Genomic DNA, 21493 nt, shown 5'->3' with positions numbered 1-21493 from the left:
TCACACTACAGAAAAGAGAACAGTCCCCTTCTGTAGCACAGGGTCTACCAGGGTCCATGCCGGTGATGTGGGTGAATGGTGCCACCAGCAAGTGGAGTGCAGATGGTAACTCTAACTACCAAATAGGGATCCGTATAAAATAAATTAGGACATTTTAAAAAGTGTGATGATTAAGAGTTCGATAAAAAAAAGGGTTGGGTTGGAGACAGAATAAGGGATATGAAGATAGGTATGGATGAGGTTGAGGTAAACGTCAAAGTCTAAAGCGCAGGCTAAGGATTGGATTAGTATAAACAAAAGCCCTGGATTTAGAATAGGGCGTGAGGCTAGTGTAACGGAAAAAGTTAAGTTTTGAGGCAGGGGTTAGGATGAGAGTTAGAAAAAGGGATGGGGATAGGGTTTTTGTGAGGGGTAGTGGTAGGATGAGGTTTAGGGTTACTATTAGGTTTAGTAAGTGTTACAAGATTAGGTTTAGAGTTAAAGTAGAACTAATTGATAAGGGTTAGGTTAAGGAATACAAAATGGCAAAGGAGCACATGATAACATTCCGCAGTTTTTCCAGTTTATTATTGTACATGGAAGTCCACACCTCTTCTACTTCTATGTTTTTATCTTGTAGTATTTTAAACGCACGTTTTTTATATGCGATCATAGACATGGTCGTAAGATTTTCTGGTCAAGTTCAGCTAATTCTAATCCCGGCAACTTCTATCTATTTATCTATCTATCTATCTATCTATCTATCTATCTATCTATCTATCTATCTATCTATCTATCTATCTATCTATCTATCTATCATCTATCTATCTATCTATCTATCTATCTATCTATCTATCTATCTGTCTGGCTGTCTGTCTGCCTATCTCTCTATCTGTCGGTCTGTCTGTCTTGTCTGTCTGTCAGTCTGTCTGTCTGTCTGCAAGTCCAGCTATCAATATATCAATATGATGAACTGTCAGTCTATAGACTGTATCTAAAGCTGCACAGATGAGTGCAGTTATATGTCCATCTCACGCTGGTGACTGTGTGTCCCTCCTCCCATCCCACATCGTCTTGGAGAAATGTCTTCATCTCGTACTGCATGAACTCTAGTGCAGTGATTCTCGACCCGCGGTCTGCGGTCCCCTGAGGGCCCGCGATGACCACTCATGGGTTCTGTGACTATTTACTAATTATTAGTAGTCTAATGATCTATTTATATACATAAAAAGCACAATTGCAAAATGACTTTTTTTTAAAGAAATTAAAATTAGAGGCTACAAATGTATTTGGTGTGATGATCCTGATCGTGGGAGCCGCCCAAGTACACAAAAGGAACCTAGTGCGGATGATTGGGGGGCACAACTGAAGAATCACGGGCATGAGGTGACAAAAAGAAATCATGCATTGAAAGCAAAAAAATAAGGTGCTATGCCAGCGTTTAACATATTGCTTTGACTTTTAAGCACTTTGCTTTTAAAAATAAAACTACATTTGAAAAGTTCCAACCTTCAGATTAAAAGTATAATTTCGATGTCTGCATACGTTTTTGTTAGTGATTTTTTTTTTATTTAAACATAAATTGTGTATTTCTTTGCTGTAAACCTGTGTGTGTACTTTTGTGTATTATTTTCAGATTCAAATGATAAAACTTGCTTAGGTGACGGTACCCAGCCTCTTGATTCATAGGGGATCTGCGGAAGGCAGAAGGTTAAGAACCGCTGCTCCAGCGCTTGGGTCTCCAACAGGGGTATGAAGCGCTATATACATGGTCGAGGGCTGCTCTTGCTCCTACTTAAAAGCATTCTACGCGCCTGCAGTGCTGGCTCTTGCAGCTCCGTGACGTGTATATTCCGAGGCGCTATGCACTGGGAGTAAATGTACAGTCATTATAAATGCTCACGTTCTGGTACATGACTACATTCCATCCCTGGTGCCCGAAGCACTGACTTCTAGTGTCTACGATTGACTCATACATGGTTACTAAAGATAGACCAGGAGCCAGGTGCGCTTCAACTTTTCACCCAGGCTGAGGTGTAGCGAGAACTCTCGTCTGTCTTTGTCATTGGGGGCGGAAGACCTGCCCCGAGGCCTCGGGCCGTGCCTGTGCCTGCCCTGCCGTGAGGAGCACCCTTTGACGTCACGTCACGCAGGCCTGAACCCGCGCCCCACCCACAGGCCCAGCCTGACCTCAGCCCACATCGCCCAGACCTCTTTAATGTGCGGAGCTCAGGGGCAGAGCGCGAGCGGCACTGACTACTAGAGCGCCTGATACCCATCGAGAGCTCTCCGCCGCCTGATCTGCATTGTCCAAGAGCCCGGAAGCCACCTCTTCTGCACCTGTCTAAGGCCCATCTCAGGACCGCAGCACCTGCGGAGCATCCGTCTAAGGCCCATCTCAGGACCGAGGCACCTGCGGTGCATCCGTCCAAGGCCCATCTCAAGACCCGGGCACCTGCTCTCCCCCTGTCTAAAGCCCATCATAGGACCGAGGCACCTGCTCTGCACCTGTCTAAGACCCATCTCAGGACCCAGGCACCTGGTCTGCATCTGTTTAAGGCCCATTTCAGGACTTCGGACACCTGCTTTTCACCTGTCCACCACCTGCTCTACACCTGACCAAGGCCCCTCTTGGGACCCCGGTGCCTGGTCTGTACCTTTCTAGGGCACATCTTAGGACCCTGGCACCTGTCTAAGGCACATCTCAGGACCCAGCCATCTGCGCTTCACCTGTCCACCACCTGCTCTGCACCTGTCTAAGGTTAATCTCAGGACTTCAGAAGGCATCTTCAAGTCCCACATCATGCTCGTGCTCCTGGGAGCCCTGCTGACCCTCGCGGCCTCGTCTCTGGCTGTCTCGTGCCCGGGCTACTGTGAAGGTAAGTCCGCTCCGCTGCAGGTAGCGGGGCTCCGTGAGCAGAAGAGCTTCTGACTGCCAGGGCAATATATACGGACACCGTTCCCCATGGACACAGAGTGGGTGAAAAAAAAAACTGGCATAGTTCCTTAGTGTCAAGCTGTATAGCTCCTATGTTCCAGAATGTCCTATCCTAACATCACTTTAGGGGTATTCGTTTGTCTATCAATCTGTCCGTCTGTCCATCGGTTCCTGTATATTTGCATTCCTCTGTGACCCTGTATATTTCAATTATCTACTTTCTAATCTCTTATATGTCTACTGTCCAAATATCTATTTATATGTATACCCATATGTACAGTTATCTATCAACCTGTTCATCCGTCTATCTTTATATTTACATCAGTCCACCCTTCATATATTCGACTGTCTATCTATCTATCTATCTATCTATCTATCTATCTATCTATCTATCTATCTATCTATCTATCTATCTATCTATCTATCTATCTATCTATCTATCTATCTATCTATCTATCTATCTATCTATCTATCTATCTATCTATCTATCTATCTATCTATCTATCTATCTATCTGTCTGTCTGTCTGTCTGTCTGTCTGTCTGTCTGTCTGTCTGTCTGTCTGTCTGTCTGTCTGTCTCACTCTCTGTTGGTCTAAATGTTCTAAAACTACACAGCTAGATGAATGCAGTATGTCTTTCTGTCTGTACATCTGTCTGCATAATACCGCTACCCTTCACATGTAAACTGTCAAATGCAAATATGAAGCTATTTACACATCGGTGTGCGTACATAAGGTATATATGGAAATGAGCAGAGCGCAACGAGGTATTCATTCCCATATCTGAGTGGAAGGCACCATGTCTCATGAGAGGGGAGGCCAGAAGTGCGCCATGATGCCCCCTGGCTCTCTCAACAGCAGCGCTATTTCGCTCAATGAGTGTGTATGACTCATTTGACGCCGTGCTGTTGTTTCAGTTGTTGTAGGTGATGGAAAGTGAGGTGTCTCCAGCACCACAGCTCCAGGGGTTACATGTGTGCAGTGGGATAAAACCTTCTGAGATAGGCCTTGTGAGTGCGGACCCCGGTGTGTCCGCTCTAAATCGAGTCTAATCTAGCATCTGAAAGGCGGAGAGCAGTCACTTCCGACTTTACTCATGCCGGACTATCATAGTAAGGTGAAGTTGCTCTTTATTGTGCAGTAGTAAATGTCCGGGTGACATAACTCACTTGAAGTCGGATTTCTCACTCATGAGATTTCTCACTCATGCTTCGATTGGTTGTTCTCTAAACATGAGGGTGGACTCAAATGCCGAAACTTTTCCATGTAACCAGTAATCTTTCTGCCGCGACCACGACGGATGAACACAACCTTTTCATTCAGTGTAATCCGAAGGTAACTAGTCGTACAATCCAAACACTCTCCATTTCACCCACTACCCATTGTTTGGTCATCCATCAGTCTGTCCAGGAAAAGTGGACAAAACCTAAAGTTTCGGCTAAAGTGATGCACTATTATTTGAAAAATGTCTATTTATTTTCGGTCAAATCTTATCATATTATATTGTTTGCCTCGTCATGATGTTATGTGACAAACATGATGTCATCAGGGTGGTGTTATACTCGCTGATGTTATAGTCAGCTCCATCTTAAAGGGTGCTAACTGAACTCCTTAACGCTGCTATCTCATCACATGTGAGACTTTCTTACTTTTTTCATAGACATCAACAGGAGGGGTGAACCTAGTTATGGGAATGTAGCCCCCACTTCGGTGATGGGAGGCGCGGTAAAATGGGGCTACTACCAGGGCTAGTTCCACATTAATACTACTGTAGGGACAGCTGCCGTATGGTGCTACCGCACACGTCCATAAGAGGGCAATAGATGGCAACAAATGGCCTCAAAATGTATTTATTTGCTAACATTGTTGTTGTGGCTGTTGTTGAGGCTGAGATATTATATTTATAAGGGCACGCCCAGCTATTAGTATTTCATAGGACTTTATTTGGTAGTCCGAAGATAGCATTCCAAACCTTTTAGGGGTTTGCATAGCAGACAACCACCTCAGTATGTTTCTGGGAATGTGGTGTCAGTGTGGCAGGAAATGTGCCTTTGTTAAGTGACTGTCTCAGGCGTGGTGCATTGTGGGTTTGAAGGGAGAGCCAGCAGGGTTGGTCCATGGGACTTTGTTCATCTTCTCGTTCAAGTGCGTGCCCATTCCCAAAAGATGTCCACACCTAGGCCCATATTTGTCATATTTTCAGACAGTGCAACGCAGCAAGCCACCTTGCGGCGCTAAGTGAAAAGGAAAGGGCAGGAATGCGTAGTATTTTTCATTATACACAGTGGCGTAACGAAACTTGAGGGGGCCCCCTTGCAATGTACATGGAGGGCCCCCCTCCGGTCTTATTCAGGAGCCCTCAGGCCAGCTACTGTGCTGATGGGGTGCGTGGAGCTTGGGGGCCTCCCCACACCACGGGGCTGTGGGGGCCTATGTTACGCCCATGTCTGATGATTCTCTAAGAAGTCCACCACAAGATTATTCACATTTCTCCACCACTTTAGCCAAAAAGGTAGGAGAGAGATGGGTCCATATCTGATGGCAGTAATCCTTGAGTGTGTTGCTTTCCCATACTTATTGCCATTTCTAATTCTTGTTTTCCATTTCGTTACTCTTCCCTGGCCCCCAAGTCTGGCAAAGTCAATAGGTCTGGCTTTACCATATTAAGCAGAATTTTGTTTTGCAAAGCCTGCAACCAACATATGCATGCTTGTATTTTCATGTGATAGCCAGACCTAAATAAACCAGGCCTATTGAGTTTACCAATGCTTCCCTTATATTTGCAAAAAAAAACTACGCAGCAAAACGACTTATAACATGAATAAATCCAGCAAGGTGGCTCCTTGTGTTAACTTTATCATTTGACATTGACTGTAATTCGCAAGTCACCAGTTTGAACTCTACTAGGAGCAAGGCCACTTTCCATCCTTCTGACATTAAACAATTAAAAACGACTAAATTAGGTAATGTAACATCTGTTATTCACAGTGTTTGAAAATGGCACTTGTGGTATGAGGTGTTCTGCAAAAACAAGTTCTTTCTTGTGTCTGTACAGCGCTACAGTCAGGCGTAGAGAGTTAATGCCCTTGACACTACCGTGGGCATTTACTGTCACCGGTGGTCATCATTTACCGACACTGAGACCAATTTGGGGCTTTATAGTTTAAGTCTGGGGGATTTCTCGACCTAGAACCTACAATACGTTTCCAATTTGAAAACACATTTGTTGTCATCGACATTGATTGGCGCTATACCAACCAATAAAGAAGCAAACCAAAGTCTGGGATTGTTCAAATCACTGACGCACAAGGGCTTCGATGCCTCGTCAGGGATAGTAAGCGCTATATAAATTGAATTTTAATGCAATTCATGTGCACAAGTGCTCCCAGGGACATCCTGTGTAGATTAGTTCTGACTTCAAGGCTTCGAGGCCCCCGTGCAACGGACATCATCTGCTCACAGCAACTCTACCCCAGACTTGTCTCACTTTACTTCAACCTTCAAGGGTCTAAGCTATTAAAATCATTAGGACGGCCCCCAAATGTTTGTTGGGAGTGGGGTGGGGGGGAGTTCTGCTCTTTTCGTCAGGCCCTCTAATTGCAAAGTTTGCTCACAAAAGCTGCCCCGGCTTGGAGAGCCCCTAATGAGAGTTCCTTAATTTAAACATACCCCTCTCCCCCAGCAGCCCGTGTGCTTTCTCCGCGTCTTTCATGCGTGGTTAAATATGTAAAACACCTCGTAAAGTCACCCTTCAAGGCCACAAAGGGGACAAAGGAAGCCGGGTCGAGAGATGGCCATAAACCTCCCTCGTCAACATCACATGTGCCAATGCAAGGCAGTAATATGTGCATTAGCCCCAAATTTGAATTTCTAACTATGTGGCCCCGGTGTAATGGAAACATTTTAATGACTAGAGGAAGGATTTTTACCTGAGGAAATGGAAAGAGTCGTGAGCTAACAGTTGCTTGCAGGCTTCTTCGGTAATGTCCACGGGAGCATGCGTAGATGACTGGTGCTGAGGCGCGCAATTTACTCTGCGCGCATGTAACCAACCCTGCCCCACCCTGCAGAGCAATGCGTGATGGCGCGCACTAATGGCCTGCTGCCCGTGCACAGAGCCACCCTTTATGGTGCATGGGCGGCAGGTCATTATCTTTATTAAAATGCTCCTCTGCCGCGGAGACTCTTCCCAGGTGAACCCTGACTACGAGTTAATATTTAAGGTATTCTGTCCCATAGTCAAGCCAGTCTGCATTGTGCTGAGGGTGCCCCCTAGACTTCGGGGGGCCCCCATCACCTCGGGGGCTGCGGGGGCTTGTGTTACGTCCCTGATTATACAGCGTATTGTAGCTGCTTAGCGCCAACTAACGCACCCTTGTGTCATGGTGCAAGGGTGCCTGCATTGTAAGCCGGATGTTTTGTGGAGGAAGGCACACCTTCCTGCCCAAAAACAATTCCAAGGCATTTTTCTCTTTCTATGTGTGCTGTATAATGCAGAACACACAAAAATAGTTAAAAACGAGGAGAAATAAAGATACTCCTCCTTGTTACATCTAATCTTGGGAGGCGTAGCATTTTGACGCAGTCCCAGGTCCACCACTCATGGGAAATCTGGGAATTCGCCAAAATCCATGGGTGGATGTGGGCGTGCACCCATGCTCCACCCATGGAACACACCCCGTGGTGCAGACTGACACAAAGCAGCGATTAGTGAGGCTTTGTGTTACTCTAGACTTATCAAGCCATGCAGGACCGTGCAGGGTGGCCTTGCGTGGCGTGATACATCTCACCTAGGTTATGCGTCGCCCTTGCGTCCCCTTACTTGGTGCAAAACCTTGATCATTCCGCCCCCCATATTTTTGTAAGCATAGGTCGGGCCTCAAGCATCAGAGCACTCTACAGACAAATGTACATAAACTCTGCAGTGCATGTGATAACGCCAGAGATTACATATAGACTTGCAGCTTTGTGTACAACAGGTGACAGTAATACTTGGAAAGAACGAACGGATCAATGCGGCGAGAGAACATGGGCTGACAGGAAAACCTTTCAAGATGGGCACTTGGAACAAACCAAGAGACATGGATCTGTCCAACGCCCGGGCAGGAATGTCCTGTGCTCAGGTCATTAGGATATAACTAGGGCTCATGGAATTATGCGGCTGGGGAGGAAAAACTATGCAGCAGAAGGTGGATTATGTGGCAAGTGCAGCAAAGTCCAAATTATATGGAAATTAAATGGCCACAGAATCACATAATTTCACTGTCTCTGTATATCACACAGACAAATACCAACCATGCGTGTTAGGAGAGGTAATGTAGTGTTACTGAGATTCATAACACATGCCCCAAAGGTCTTCAAAGCGCTAGCACAGCAGACCGAGGCCGGCCTGACAGAATTAAAATAGCCAGATCTTCAACTGCTTGGGAACAATCTCAGTCAATGTGAAGTCTCAGACAGGAAGGCAGAGAGTTCGTGGGGGAGGGGGAGAAGGGTGGAGAGGGGAGAAGTGGCTAGGTAGGTGGGTGGTGGCGCCTGCAGGACCTAGAGGTAACATGTAAAACGGGCAGGCAGATTTCATAGCAAAGCGAGCAGCCCCTCGACAAGAAAGCCCTTCAGTGAAGCTCTGCAGATGTTGAGTGAATGTTCTTTCTTAACGGAGGTGAGCACAGCGTTCCAGAGCAATCAAAGGCAAAATATCATTTTACCGTGGCTCTAAAATCCTTACACCAGAGATGGATATTAACTATTACTCAACCTTCTCTGAAGTTCTTGTCACATTTCCATTCAGGATAATATCTATTTAGTTTTTATAGAGCACAAAGAGGCGGCCTTTCAAGGCCCAATCAAAACAAAACATGATAAGAAACCTCTGACATCCCTGCATGTGGTTTATATATGAAGAAATTAACAGTAAACCATTTATTTACTTGCATATAATAAATATTGCTATGTCATTACCTCACCTGTGACTGTAACAGAGGGTTGGAGCATGTGAGAGCCCTTCCAAAGATGAAAGGAGGGAAACATCGTTTACATCGCGGTGTTTACACCGCAATACCTTTACAACGTGGGTATTACAACGCCAGTCATTACAATGGCTTCGCTGGATGGTGCTCTAACCTAAGGAATAGTATGATTTACTAAGCCAACACCTTCCCTACTGTACGCAGACTGGTGTTGGAATAGTAAATCATACTATTCCTAAGACCAGCGCCCTCCAGCGCAAGTCGTTGTAACGACTTGCGTTGTAATGTCTGCACTGTAAAGGCATCATGGTGTAAACACCGCGATGTAACGTCATATATTCATGAAAGGACATTGGTGCACATTGCCTCCACTAAAGGCCGGCGTGGCCATACTGGGTATCGGGCGTTTTCCCGGAGGCTGGTGTGGTGGAGGCCTGTAGCAGTGCAGCAGTTTCAAAAGCACTGCAGAGTTCTTGTAGATCTAGCTGTTCTCGGGCAGCAATAAAAGTGTCAAGTTAACTCTGGTGATTAATTTACCTGCTAGCGAGAGATTGAAGTTTTGTCTAGTGGCAGTTCTGACTCCTCTAAGGTATCACAGAGGGTTAATACGCCTGCTGCAAGGAACGTATACCATGCAGATCACAGACCCATATTTTATGTGCATAGATCAGTGGGTTACTACTTGTGTCACACAGATTCTTTTTTTAGTGTGTAGTTCATAAATGACAATCATAATCTAGCACAGTGAGCTATGAGCTGCCATCAAAAAGCTTCATGCAAACTTAATGGTACATGTTAGAAAGTTATGTTTCTTTCCCAGTCTTTCATGATGTTGCTACAAAACGTTTATTTAGGTAGAAATAAATTATTATTATTGAAGTCAACCCTAACCGCTGTGTAATGTTCTGAATCCTGAGTGTGTGCTTCTCCACGCCAAGCACTCTTAAAAGATGTCCATCAGTATGGATGACGTGAACACTATACCTTATAGTCCTCTTTGTCTTATGTAACATTTTCTGTACACTGATTTACACACGTATGATTCAATGTCTCTGCATGTGTGTGATGTAAAGTGCTCTGACACCCTTCACTGGTACGAGAGGTTGTATAAAACAGATTAAATACATGTGAGAGAAGGGATACGAGGCACTGTTGGAGGGTGGTAGTGAGGGAAGCATTGAAGAGCCCCAACAAAGACTTTTGTATCCTGGTGCGCTGTAAGGTCATCATTTACTATTCTTTAAAAACAAATGCAATTGAATATGTAATGACAAATGTGCTGTAGAATGCACCATTTCCCCCCAATTTTCTTGAGGAGAGAAGCCCCTAACACCCCCCCCCCCCTCCTTTGTAGTGGTCACGCTAGCCTGATGAACCCGGTATGCATTGTTTGGTGGCTGGTCCGACATCCTTTACCAGGGCTGCCGTGGGGTGCCCAGTCTGGCTCCATCCATTTTTGGGGGAACTGGTCTCTGCTTTCTGGTATTTTTCATAGGCCCTCGTGCATTTACGTGAAGGTATCTTGTGTGGTACGTTCAGCTTCTCACCTCTGTGGATCTGCTCATATGGCCAGGACATGGCTCGCAGGTCCCTTGGGGAATATGATCTCAGACCGATAACCCACTGACCAGCGTCGGATTGGTAACGCGGGCACTTGGGCAATGCCCGAGGGGCCGGTATCCGAATTCCAGCTGTGGGCTGCTTTTTTGAGCAGCCTGGGGGGCCGATTTGGGCGGGTTCTGTGTTGTTGGATGCTGCCAGCGGCCCAGTGAGTGCCTGAGTGGCCTTTCTGGAGGCAAATGGGCGTCCATTACCTCCCTTTTGCCAACGGGTAGAGGTTCACTCCCTTTCTCTCCCTGGGTCGGCCCTATAATATATGCATATGGAGCGGGAACAGGGGGCCCGAGCAAAAGTGACCTCACTTGTTTTCAGGTGTGTTTCACCAGTGTTAACTAATCCAGCACTGTTTTTTTACACCCCACCTTTTTTTTTTTTCGTCGAAGCAGTATTTTGCTAAAAGGGAATATGCAAATGTGGGCCACTTTTTTTGAGCGTTCCCGGGCCAATTTTTAATCCCAATCTGTAATCCAACCCTGCCACTGACACAGATAGTTCCGTATGTGTGAAGTCAGGACGCACACTCCCACATGCTGATGTACCCCTCTGGTGTGCCAGGGGAGCACCTGCCCCTTCTCTCCGCTAGAGGGGAAAACCACGAGCCCACCCTCCTCCATGCAGCACCATCCCTATAGGTGCCCGGATGTTTCTGTTTTCTTTCATTGTGTAATTGTCAAGAGATAAATAACGTACATTCTGACCAGGTGCGTTCATCTCCCGCTCAGTGTGGAGCAATCGACCTTCTCTGAACTGCCTTTGGATTACTGTTGTCAAAAAGGTGCATTAGTCACACCTGTTCGTAGTTGTGTGGTAGATGACGAACTTCTTAATCTACCAGAAATACCACATTCCACTGCCTCTGACCCGACACTCCTTTTTCTCACAAGAACCTTAAAAGGGTTTGGTTTCAGGGCGCCTGGGTCCAATTACTCATGTCTGTGTGACCTCACCACTGACGTCACAGGTGAGATATTGTCCTTATGAGGGTCTGTACCCTTAGCAGTCCCTGACACTGGGGTCTCTATGATCTCATGCACTGAGGTCTCTTGAGGAGCTGTGTCCCAAAGATGTCATATGCTGGGGTCTCATGAGGAACTGTGACCTACAGTCTACTACACTGAAGTCTCTTGGGGAGCTGTGCCCCAATGACCTCATACACTGAGGTCTCGTGAGGACTTTTGACCCTATGATCTCATATACTGGGGTCTCATGACGAACTGTGACCTGCAAGCTACCACACTGAGGTCTCACATGGATCTGTCCCCCTATGATCACATACACCGGGGTCTCAAGAGAAGCTGTGCCCCTATGATCTCATACACTAAGGTCTCATGGGCACCTGTGCCCCTATGATCTCATACACTGATGTCTCTAAAGGAACTGTGACCCTATGATCTCATATACTGAGGTCTCTTGAGGAACTGTGACCCTATGATCTCATATACTGAGGTCTCTTGAGGAACTGTGACCCTATGATCTCATATACTGGGGTCTTTTAAGGAGCTGTGCTCCAATGATCCCCTACACTGTGGTCTCAAGAGGAGCTGTGCACTAATTATATCATACACTGAGGTCTCATGAGGAGCTGTGCACTAATGATCTCATTCACTGAGGTCTCATGAGGAACTGTGACCCTATGACCTCATATACTGGGGGTCTCTTGAGGAGCTGTTCTCCAATGATCTCATATACTACCTTCTCTTGAGGAACTGTACCCCTATAATCTTATACACTGAGGTCTTATGTGGAGCTGTGCGCTAATTATCTCATAATACCCGAGGTCTCAAGACGAGCTGTTGCTCTATGATCTTATATACTGGGGTCTCTTGAGGAACTTTGCTCCAATTATCTCATATACTGGGGTCTCTTGAGGAACTGTACCCTATAATCTCATACACTGAGGTCTCATGTGGAGCTGTGCGCTAATAATCTCATATTAACCCGAGGTCACCAGAGGAGCTGGTGCTCTATGATCTCATATACTGGGGTCTCTTGAGGAACCGTTCTCCAATGATCTCATATACTGGGGTCTCATGAGGAACTGTGCCCCTATGATCCCATACATTGAGGTCTCATGAGGAGCTGTGCGCTAATGATCTCATTCACTGAGGTCTCTTGAGAAGCTGTGCCCCTATGATCTCATACACTGAGGTCTCATGAGGAGCTGTGCGCTAATGATCTCACTCACTGAGGTCTCATGAGGAGTTGTGCTCCTATGATCTCATACACTGAGGTCTCGTGAGGAGCTGTGCCCCTATGATCAAATACACTGAGGTCTCATGAGGCACTGTGCGCTAATGATCTCACTCACTGAGGTCTCATGAGGACTTGTGACCATATGATCTCATATACTGGGGTCTCCTGAGGACCTATGCCCCTATGATCTCGTACACTAGCGTATTATGAGGAGCTGTGATCCTACAGTGTACTACACTGAGGTTTCACAAGGATCTGGTGTGCCCTTGCAGTCTCATACACTAGGGTCTCCTGGAGATCTGTGCCTCTGGCAGTCTCTTACATCGAGGTCTCATGGGGATCAGTGCCCCCTGCAGTCTCATACAAGCAGTCTCACGGGTCTTTATATCTGTGGTAGTCTCATACACCAAGGTCTCGTTGGTGTCCCAACAATCTCACACGCATTGAGATCTCATGGGCATCCATGCCCCTGCAGTCCTGCACACGTTGGTATCATGGTTGTTCTATACCTCTTACAGTCGTATGCACTGTTATCCCATGGGGATCTGGACCTCTGGCAGTCTCACACACTGATATCTCATTGGGATCTGTGCCACAGCAATCTCACACACTGTGATCTCGTGTGGGTCTCAGCCCCCAGAAATCTCATGCACTGAGATCTCATTGGAATCTTTGTTCCTGCAGTCTCGTACGCACTGAGAACTATTGGAATCTGCGCCCCTGATGTCTCACACGTTCTAGTCTCATGGGGATCTGTGTCCCTAATGTTTCGCACACTATGGTCTCATGTGGATCTCTGCCCCCAAAGTCTCACAGACTCTGGTCTCATGGGGATCTGTGCCCCTAAAGTCTCACACACTCTGGTCTCAAGTGGATCTGTGTCCCCGAAGTCTCACACACTCTGGTCTCATAGGGATCTGTGCCCCTAATGTCTCACACACTCTGGTCTCATGTGGATCTCTGCCCCCAAAGTCTCACAGACTCTGGTCTCATGGGGATCTGTGTCCCTGAAGTCTCTCACACTGTGGTCTCGTGTGGATCTCTGCCCCTAAAGTCTCACACACTCTGCTCTCATGGGGATCTGTGTCCCTGAAGTCTCACACACTATGGTCTCATGGGGATCTGTGTCCCTAAAGTCTCACACACTCTGCTCTCTTGGGGATCTGTGTCCCTGAAGTCTCACACACTCTGTTCTCATCGGGATCTGTGTCCCCAAAGTCTCACACACTCTGTTCTCATCGGGATCTGTGTCCCCAAAGTCTCACACACTCTGCTCTCTTGGGGATCTGTGTCCCTGAAGTCTCTCACACTGTGGTCTCGTGTGGATCTCTGCCCCTAATGTCTCACACACTCTGGTCTCATGTGGATCTCTGCCCCCAAAGTCTCACAGACTCTGGTCTCATGGGGATCTGTGTCCCTGAAGTCTCTCACACTGTGGTCTCGTGTGGATCTCTGCCCCTAAAGTCTCACACACTCTGCTCTCATGGGGATCTGTGTCCCTGAAGTCTCACACACTATGGTCTCATGGGGATCTGTGTCCCTAAAGTCTCACACACTCTGCTCTCTTGGGGATCTGTGTCCCTGAAGTCTCACACACTCTGTTCTCATCGGGATCTGTGTCCCCAAAGTCTCACACACTCTGCTCTCTTGGGGATCTGTGTCCCTGAAGTCTCATACACTCTGGTCTCTTGGGGATCTGTGTCCCTGAAGTCTCACACACTCTGGTCTCATGGGGATCTGTGTCCCTAAAGTGTCACACACTCTGCTCTCATGGGGATCTGTGTCCCTGAAGTCTCACAGACTCTGGTCTCATGGGGATCTGTGTCCCTAAAGTCTCACACACTGTGGTCTCAAGTGGATCTCTGCCCCCAAAGTCCCACAAACTCTGCTCTCATGTGGATCTCTGCCCCCAAAGTCTCACACACTCTGGTCCCATGGGGATCTGTTTCCCTAAGGTCTCACACACTGTGGTCTCATGTGGATCTCTGCCCCCAAAGTCTCAGACACTCTGCTCTCATGGGGATCTGTGTCCCTGAAGTCTCAGACACTCTGGTCTCATGGGGATCTGTGGCCCTGAAGTCTCACACACTCTGCTCTCATGTGGATCTCTGCCCCAAAGTCTCAGACACTCTGCTCTCATGGGGATCTGTGTCCCCGAAGTCTCACACACTCTGGTCTCTTGCAGATCCCTGCCCCCAAAGTCCCATGCACTCTGGTCTCATGTGGATCTCTGCTCTCATGGGGATCTGTGTCCCTGAAGTCTCACGCAATCAGGTCTCATGTGGAGCTCAGGTCTAATGGGGACCTGTGTCCATGAAGTCTCACACACTCTGGTCTCATGGGGATCTGTGTCCCCGAAGTCTCACACATTCTGGTCTCATGGGGATCTTTGTTCCTAAAGTCTCACACACTCTGCTCTCATAGGGATCCGTGTTCCTGAAGTCTCACACACCCTGCTCTCCTGGGGATCTGTGTCCCTGAAGTCTCACACACTCTGGTCTCATGTGGATTCCTGCACCAAAGTCTCACACACTCTGCTCTCATGGGGATCCATGTCCCTGAAGTCTCACACGCTCTGGTCTCTTGCAGATCCCTGCCCCAAAGTCTCACGCACTCAGGTCTCATGTGGAACTCTGGTCTCATGGGGACCTGTGTCCTTGAAGTCTCACACACTCTGCTCTCATGGGGATCGGTGTCCCTGAAGTCTCATACACTTCGGTCTCATGGGGATCTGTATTCCTAATGTCTCACACACTCTGCTCTCATGGGGATCTTTGTTCCTAAAGTCTCACACACCCTGCTCCCATGGGGATCTTTGTCCTGAAGTCTCACACACTCTGGTTTCATGTGGATCTCTGCCCCATAGTCTCACACAGTCTGGTCTCCTGGGGATCTGTGTCCCTGAAGTCTCACACACTCTGGTCTCATGTGGATCTGTGTCCCTGAAGTCTCACACACTCTGGTCTCATGTGGATCTGTGTTCCTGAAGTCTCACACACTCTGGTCGCATGTGGATCTCTGCTCTCATGGGGATCTGTGTCCCTGAAGTCTCACACACTCAGGTCTCATGTGGAGCTCTAGTCTCATGGGGACCTGTGTCCTTGAAGTCTCACACACTCTGCTCTCATGGAGATCTGTGTCCCTGTAGTCTCATACACTTCGGTCTCGTGGGGATCTGTGTCTCTGAAGTCTCACACACCCTGCTCCCATGGGGATCTGTGTCCCTGAAGTCTCACACATCTCTGCCCCCAAAGTCTCACACACTCTGCTCTCATGGGGATCTGTGTCCCTGAAGTCTCACACACCCTACTCTCCTGGGGATATGTGTCCCTGAAGTCCCATGCACTCTGGTCTCATGTGGATCTCTGCCCCCAAAGTCTCACACACTCTGATCTCATGGGGATCTGTGTCCCTGAAGTCTCACACACCCTGCTCTCCTGGGGATCTCTGACCCAAAGTCTCACACACTCTGGTCTCCTGGAGATCTGTGTCCCTGAAGTCTCACACACTCTGGTCTCCTGGAGATCTGTGTCCCTGAAGTCTCACACACTCTGGTCTCATGTGGATCTGTGTCCCTGAAGTCTCACACACTCTGGTCTCATGTGGATCTGTGTCCCTGATGTCTTACACACTCTGGTCTCATGGGAATCTGTGTTCCTGAAGTCTCACACACTCTGGTCTGTTGTGGATCTGTGTCCATGAAGTCTCCCACACTCTGGTCTCATGGGAATCTGTGCCACATGTAATTTTATACACTGAAGTCTCACAGGGATTTGTGCCCCTTGCAGTCTCTCAGGGGGACCTGTGTTCCTGCAGTCTCATGCACTGATGTGTAATGGAGATGTGTGGCCCTGTACTTTCATACACAAAGGTTTCTATGAGGGTGGGTGTCCCGCTAGTCTCAGAGATTGAGGTCAAAAACCAGTGGCAGAGAACAGGGGTAACATTTTTTGGTGCATAATTTATTAACCCTTTGATCAGCAGCTCCCTCTGAGAAGCCTGCATGGAAGACAAGCATTGGCAAAGCTGAGAGTTCTGGCATTAGTGACCTATTGGCATTGCCAAAGGTTTCTATCTTGCTGAATAGCAAGACTAAGGCTGCGAAGTAGTGCTTTTAAAAATTAAAAAACCGCCTGCGTGGCCAGCCACTTTATTTCGTAGGTGGCGCAACAGGCATGCGCTTGCCTTCACAATGACACAAGTATTAATTTTTTTTGTTTGCTGATCCGAGTTGGTAAAAGAAAACCAAAGTAGAGCAGGTCGGTGGGTGTGAGGAATGACGCAGTGGTTGGGGAGCAACAGGAAGTTTAGTGCAACGCAGGGGATCTTGGTGGAGGATGCAATGAAGAGGGGGCAGGTGGGTGGGAAGCAACACGGAGTGGGCGGGTTTGGGGAAGTAGAGAGAGAGAGAGAGAGAGAGAGAGGAACGTCGGGGATGGCAAAGAGATAAGAGTCATCATGGAGTCAGGGGGAGAAACACAGGAGTAAAAACTCAACATCAGGGGATAATCTCACAAGAACCTCATGGCAGTGCAGAATTACACAGGCAGCGAAAGAGCAACACAAGCATGATGAAGGGGGAGCAGTACCCAAGGGAGGAGGCTAAAAACACAAAAACTCTTGAATAAAACAGTACAGCTTGAAAAGTGAGCAGCTGAAGGACACTAGTAATGCGTCCAAGCTCCCCAGGTGAGACAGACACAAAAAGTGGAAGGAAAGCGCTCAGACGCTAACGAATAAGAAACAAGGAAATGAGTAACAATTAAGCCAACCAATGGTAAGCAGTGGGTGGGTCCTGAGCCCACTTTAAGTCAACAATATGTTTCACAACAAACAACTCATGCACTGAGACCTAAAAAAGGGTCAACACGTTCTTCCTTGGACTGTGAGTAAATGTAGCTCGCATGCAATAATGCTTACAAAGAATTGATTTTATTTAAAATAATTATTTTACAAAACAACCTCATGGACAATAGGGTTAGTCCAGACGCAAATTGTGTGAACAGAAAAACAGACAACATCACTCAGTAATTGCTTGGGCTTAATAGCTTTCGAAAGATAAAGTGGACAGTGATTCTTTTTTCAGAACCTATATTTATCTTGTTAATTGTCATCGGATACATTATTGAACAATTTTTTAGGTGATATAGTGATAACATAAAATGATGGGGCACCGCTAAAAACTGGTAAACGTGCAAAACAGCAACAAAATGATCGACGTCTCGTGCTGAGAGAAGCACTGGATAAATGAATAATTTGACAGTCAAACTGTCAAAACATAGATAGTTAATAAGCTATTGGCCAAAATGCAGTCCAGATCTATTTCAATTTGTGTTTCGATCCACTGATGCAGTAACTTTATCAAGACCAGGGTATGGGGGGAGCAGAGGTTAATTGGGCAAGCACATAGGCACCTAAGTAGCCATTGTTCACAGTGGGCTCAGGGCATCACCCAGGAAGCAAAACAATGAATTGTTGATGTGGGGGGTCTGGAAGTGACCATTAAAAACCTTGAAGAAATATAACTATAGCTTGTGCTGAACCAACTTTCAGCATTACTACATCAGTATCCCTAAAGGCGCTGTGGTACCAGAATATCATAACCAAAATATTGTATGGAAAAAATATTATGTCATAAATACCAATTACAACAATATTGCCTGATTGGAGTTAATAATAGAAAATCTACCCCTAAGGGAAGATAGAAAAAAATGATAGGGAAAAGATTCAGATGAAGCTATCCATGCAGGTCATTGTCCTTGAAATGACGCCTGTCTTGCGACTCTGTTTATCCACCTTGTGCATGATGTAATCACATGATGTAATCACAGCAAATTCATGCACAATTCTTTCCTTATTTTTAGTGCTTTCTGGGGTATTCCAACCAAATGTCACTGTGAATTTCAGTGACGCTCAGCTCGTGTGCGACTGTTACAAAGCTCAGCTGGCAAACCTGGAGCAAGTCACCAGAGCGTACAATCATAGCTACGAATCTTGCAGGTAAGGGCAGCGCCCAATCACTGGGGCACATCTTACCACCTTTTTTTTATACGAGTTTACCACCCCTGCCATTGAAAGCATAGTCACTAACGTCTTGATCCTCAAAGAATGTAGGCCACAACTGTAGCGCTATTGAAGCAATTTTATCAGATTGAAGAAATTGTCCGCAAGCCAAACTGAATGTCTTTATGGCGTCTTGTAATGTAATAAAACGTTCAGCTGGATATAGATCTGAGAGCATGAAGTAACCCCCCTCTTGCCACTTAGCTACCGACATTGTGTGAGCCATTTATTCAAAGGGACGGATAATATGTATACGCAAAACTCAACACTTAAATAGCCACCCTAACTCGGAATGGATCGCACGCTTCAATGAGATATCCCTCGACCTATCTCATCTCAAGGACAAAATACAAAATTGATCAATCATAACCAAAGAACTCCTAAACTCGCACAGAGCCACTAGTGCCACCGTGAACTGGATCAGTTACCAAACATGACCACAAATCCACACTCTGAGTGTACTATTCAAGATACTATACCTTTCCCCGAGCCTTCTCGTCCCAAGAGACTAATTGCTGAGTTATCTGACACTGACATAAGTGACCTCCTCCTATCTTATGCCAGTTCTATAGACAACAGCAAGCCCCTGCATGATAGTATTCAAACCATTCAAGCTAACCCTTGCAGAGAACCCACGCACAACAACAGATCTATATATAGCGAAAACCTCAACAATATCAACATATTGCAGACAGCCCTCACCCACTCTACTAGCAAACTTAAGTGCGTATTCCTCAACTGCAGAACTGCTAGCAAACATGCGCCCGACAACCACAATCTCATCCTCTTAAATGAGCTTGATATTGTTGTCCCGACTGAAACCTGGCTAAACAGCTCCTCCTCACCTATCCTAGACCTACTGATCCCTCCTAGTCATGACACAATCCGCCTAGACAGAACCGTGAAACCTGGCAGTGGTTTAGCCTGCATTTACCGAAACACACTCTCAGTCAATCAAACAGACACTGTTGCCGTATCCACCTGTGAATACCTTTGCATCAACATCACAAACATCAACTGCCTCATTAGCAATATTCACATAATATACCACCCCCTGGTGATAATCTGCCGTTCATCGAACAGATAATAGAAGTCATCACATCCAACGACAACTCACAAGTGCCTTAGATGTTTCTTAGAGATTTCAATCTCCACTGGAATAATACGAACAATCTTGCTGTAAGCTGTCTTAAATCCTTCCTGTTAGATCAGGATCTGACCCAATTCTGTGACAGTCCAAACCATAACAAATGCAAAAAGAACAATTGATGGACAGAATGCAGAACAATCTCATACATTCATCCCAGTACAGAGATCTGGGTCTAAATCCATCGTTTTTTTACTCACCATGCCATTCCAGTTTGAACCCAGCTATTTACAAATCAGTCTTGATCCTGTGCCCAATGGAAACAGTCCAGCCCGAACTGCCAGGCCAGGTCCTCCCTGGTCTGGAAACAAGCATTCTAGGACTGGTTTCGGGGTTTCACCCTTCTTCAGCCAGGATAGCGTGATTCCAGTGGCATGGAGAGCACGGGACTCACGTCTGAGCATACCCGTCCCACTCGGGGTGACAAATGCAAAAAGAACAATTGATGGACAGAATGCTCCGTCCATCACCACCCCCCTTTTGTACTGCTGGGGTGAATGTATGACATTGTTCTGCATTCTGTCTATCAACTGTTATTTTTGCAACCCATAACAAGGCAGAAACATTAGACCACATCATAGCCAAAACAAACTATGTCTCATTGGATTTCATTATCCCCTGTGATTGCTCAGACCATTACTGCAACTTCTTCTCTATCAATATTGAGGTGACTCTGAAAAGAGTCCAACCAACAACAACAAAACAATGGAAAAGGAATATCCAAAATATCAACCCTATCGACCTAGAAAACTGATGCATCACCGACCTGAACCCTCAGACAGGCATGGTAGACGTTCATGACCTCACAGTCTTTTACAATCCCACTAATCTTGAAATACTTGACTCAACAGCCGTCCTCCAACAAAAAAACGATTCCACCAAAATATCCTAACCATGGTTCAATGAGAATCTGAACTCTGACCGGCGCAAGCTAAGATCAGCTGAATGACTATGGAGATTGGTACCCGCTATTGAACACATAAATCATCTTAGAGCACTGAGGAATACATACAACAGGAAAATCTTAAAGGCTAAGGTAGACTTCTTTAAAACACAGCTGAACCAAGCCATTAATAGTCTCCAAAAAGTATTTGAAATAGTCAAATAACAATCGCTCAACACACCAAATGCTACAGAACAAAGAGTCGGTTATGCCAATTTCTACCTAGAAAAAACAAAAGCCATTGAATACGACATACAATCTAAGAATGCCCTACCACCAGCTACCGATCATGAGTCTACATCTTACGCCCAGGTCAAGGTCCAATTTAGTGTACCTGTGGCAACTGCTAAAAACAATGCCTCTTGGCAGACCTTCACGCCCTACACAGAAAACAACATCTATAACACTTCACAGATCCACTACCTCCTTCCTTATTCAAATTTTTAAAAACCTCTATTCTACCCTTATGGTCAAAGATTGTAAATGCCTCTCTTAGGCAAGGCACCATATCTGACTGCCTTAAAGTAGGGCAGGTAACACCCATACTAAAGAAAGCTAACTCTCTCTCCTCAGTTCTCAACAACTACTGCCCTATATCCAACATCCCCACTCTGACAAAGCTACTTGAAAAATGTGTGCAA

General features: G+C 46.3%; 1 protein-coding gene across 1 annotated transcript in view; it reads left to right on the top strand.

Annotated features, from left to right (window-relative positions):
• The first annotated feature begins 2044 nt into the window (after positions 1–2044).
• LOC146859825 (uncharacterized) overlaps positions 2045–21493 on the top strand; it is a 60644-nt gene continuing 41195 nt past the window's right edge. Inside the window, exons 1-2 of the mRNA XM_085646296.1 lie at positions 2045–2858; positions 18564–18699. Coding sequence (XP_085502422.1) covers positions 2783–2858; positions 18564–18699 — 212 coding nt within the window. The 5' untranslated portion in view covers positions 2045–2782. The remainder of the gene's footprint in view (positions 2859–18563; positions 18700–21493) is intronic.

Source organism: Triturus cristatus, chromosome 3_1, assembly GCF_964204655.1.
Source record: "Triturus cristatus chromosome 3_1, aTriCri1.1, whole genome shotgun sequence".
In the NCBI taxonomy this organism is placed as follows: Eukaryota; Metazoa; Chordata; class Amphibia; order Caudata; family Salamandridae; genus Triturus; species Triturus cristatus.
The sequence above is the reverse complement of the archived record's forward strand: the minus strand, read 5'-3'. Positions and strand labels throughout refer to the sequence as shown.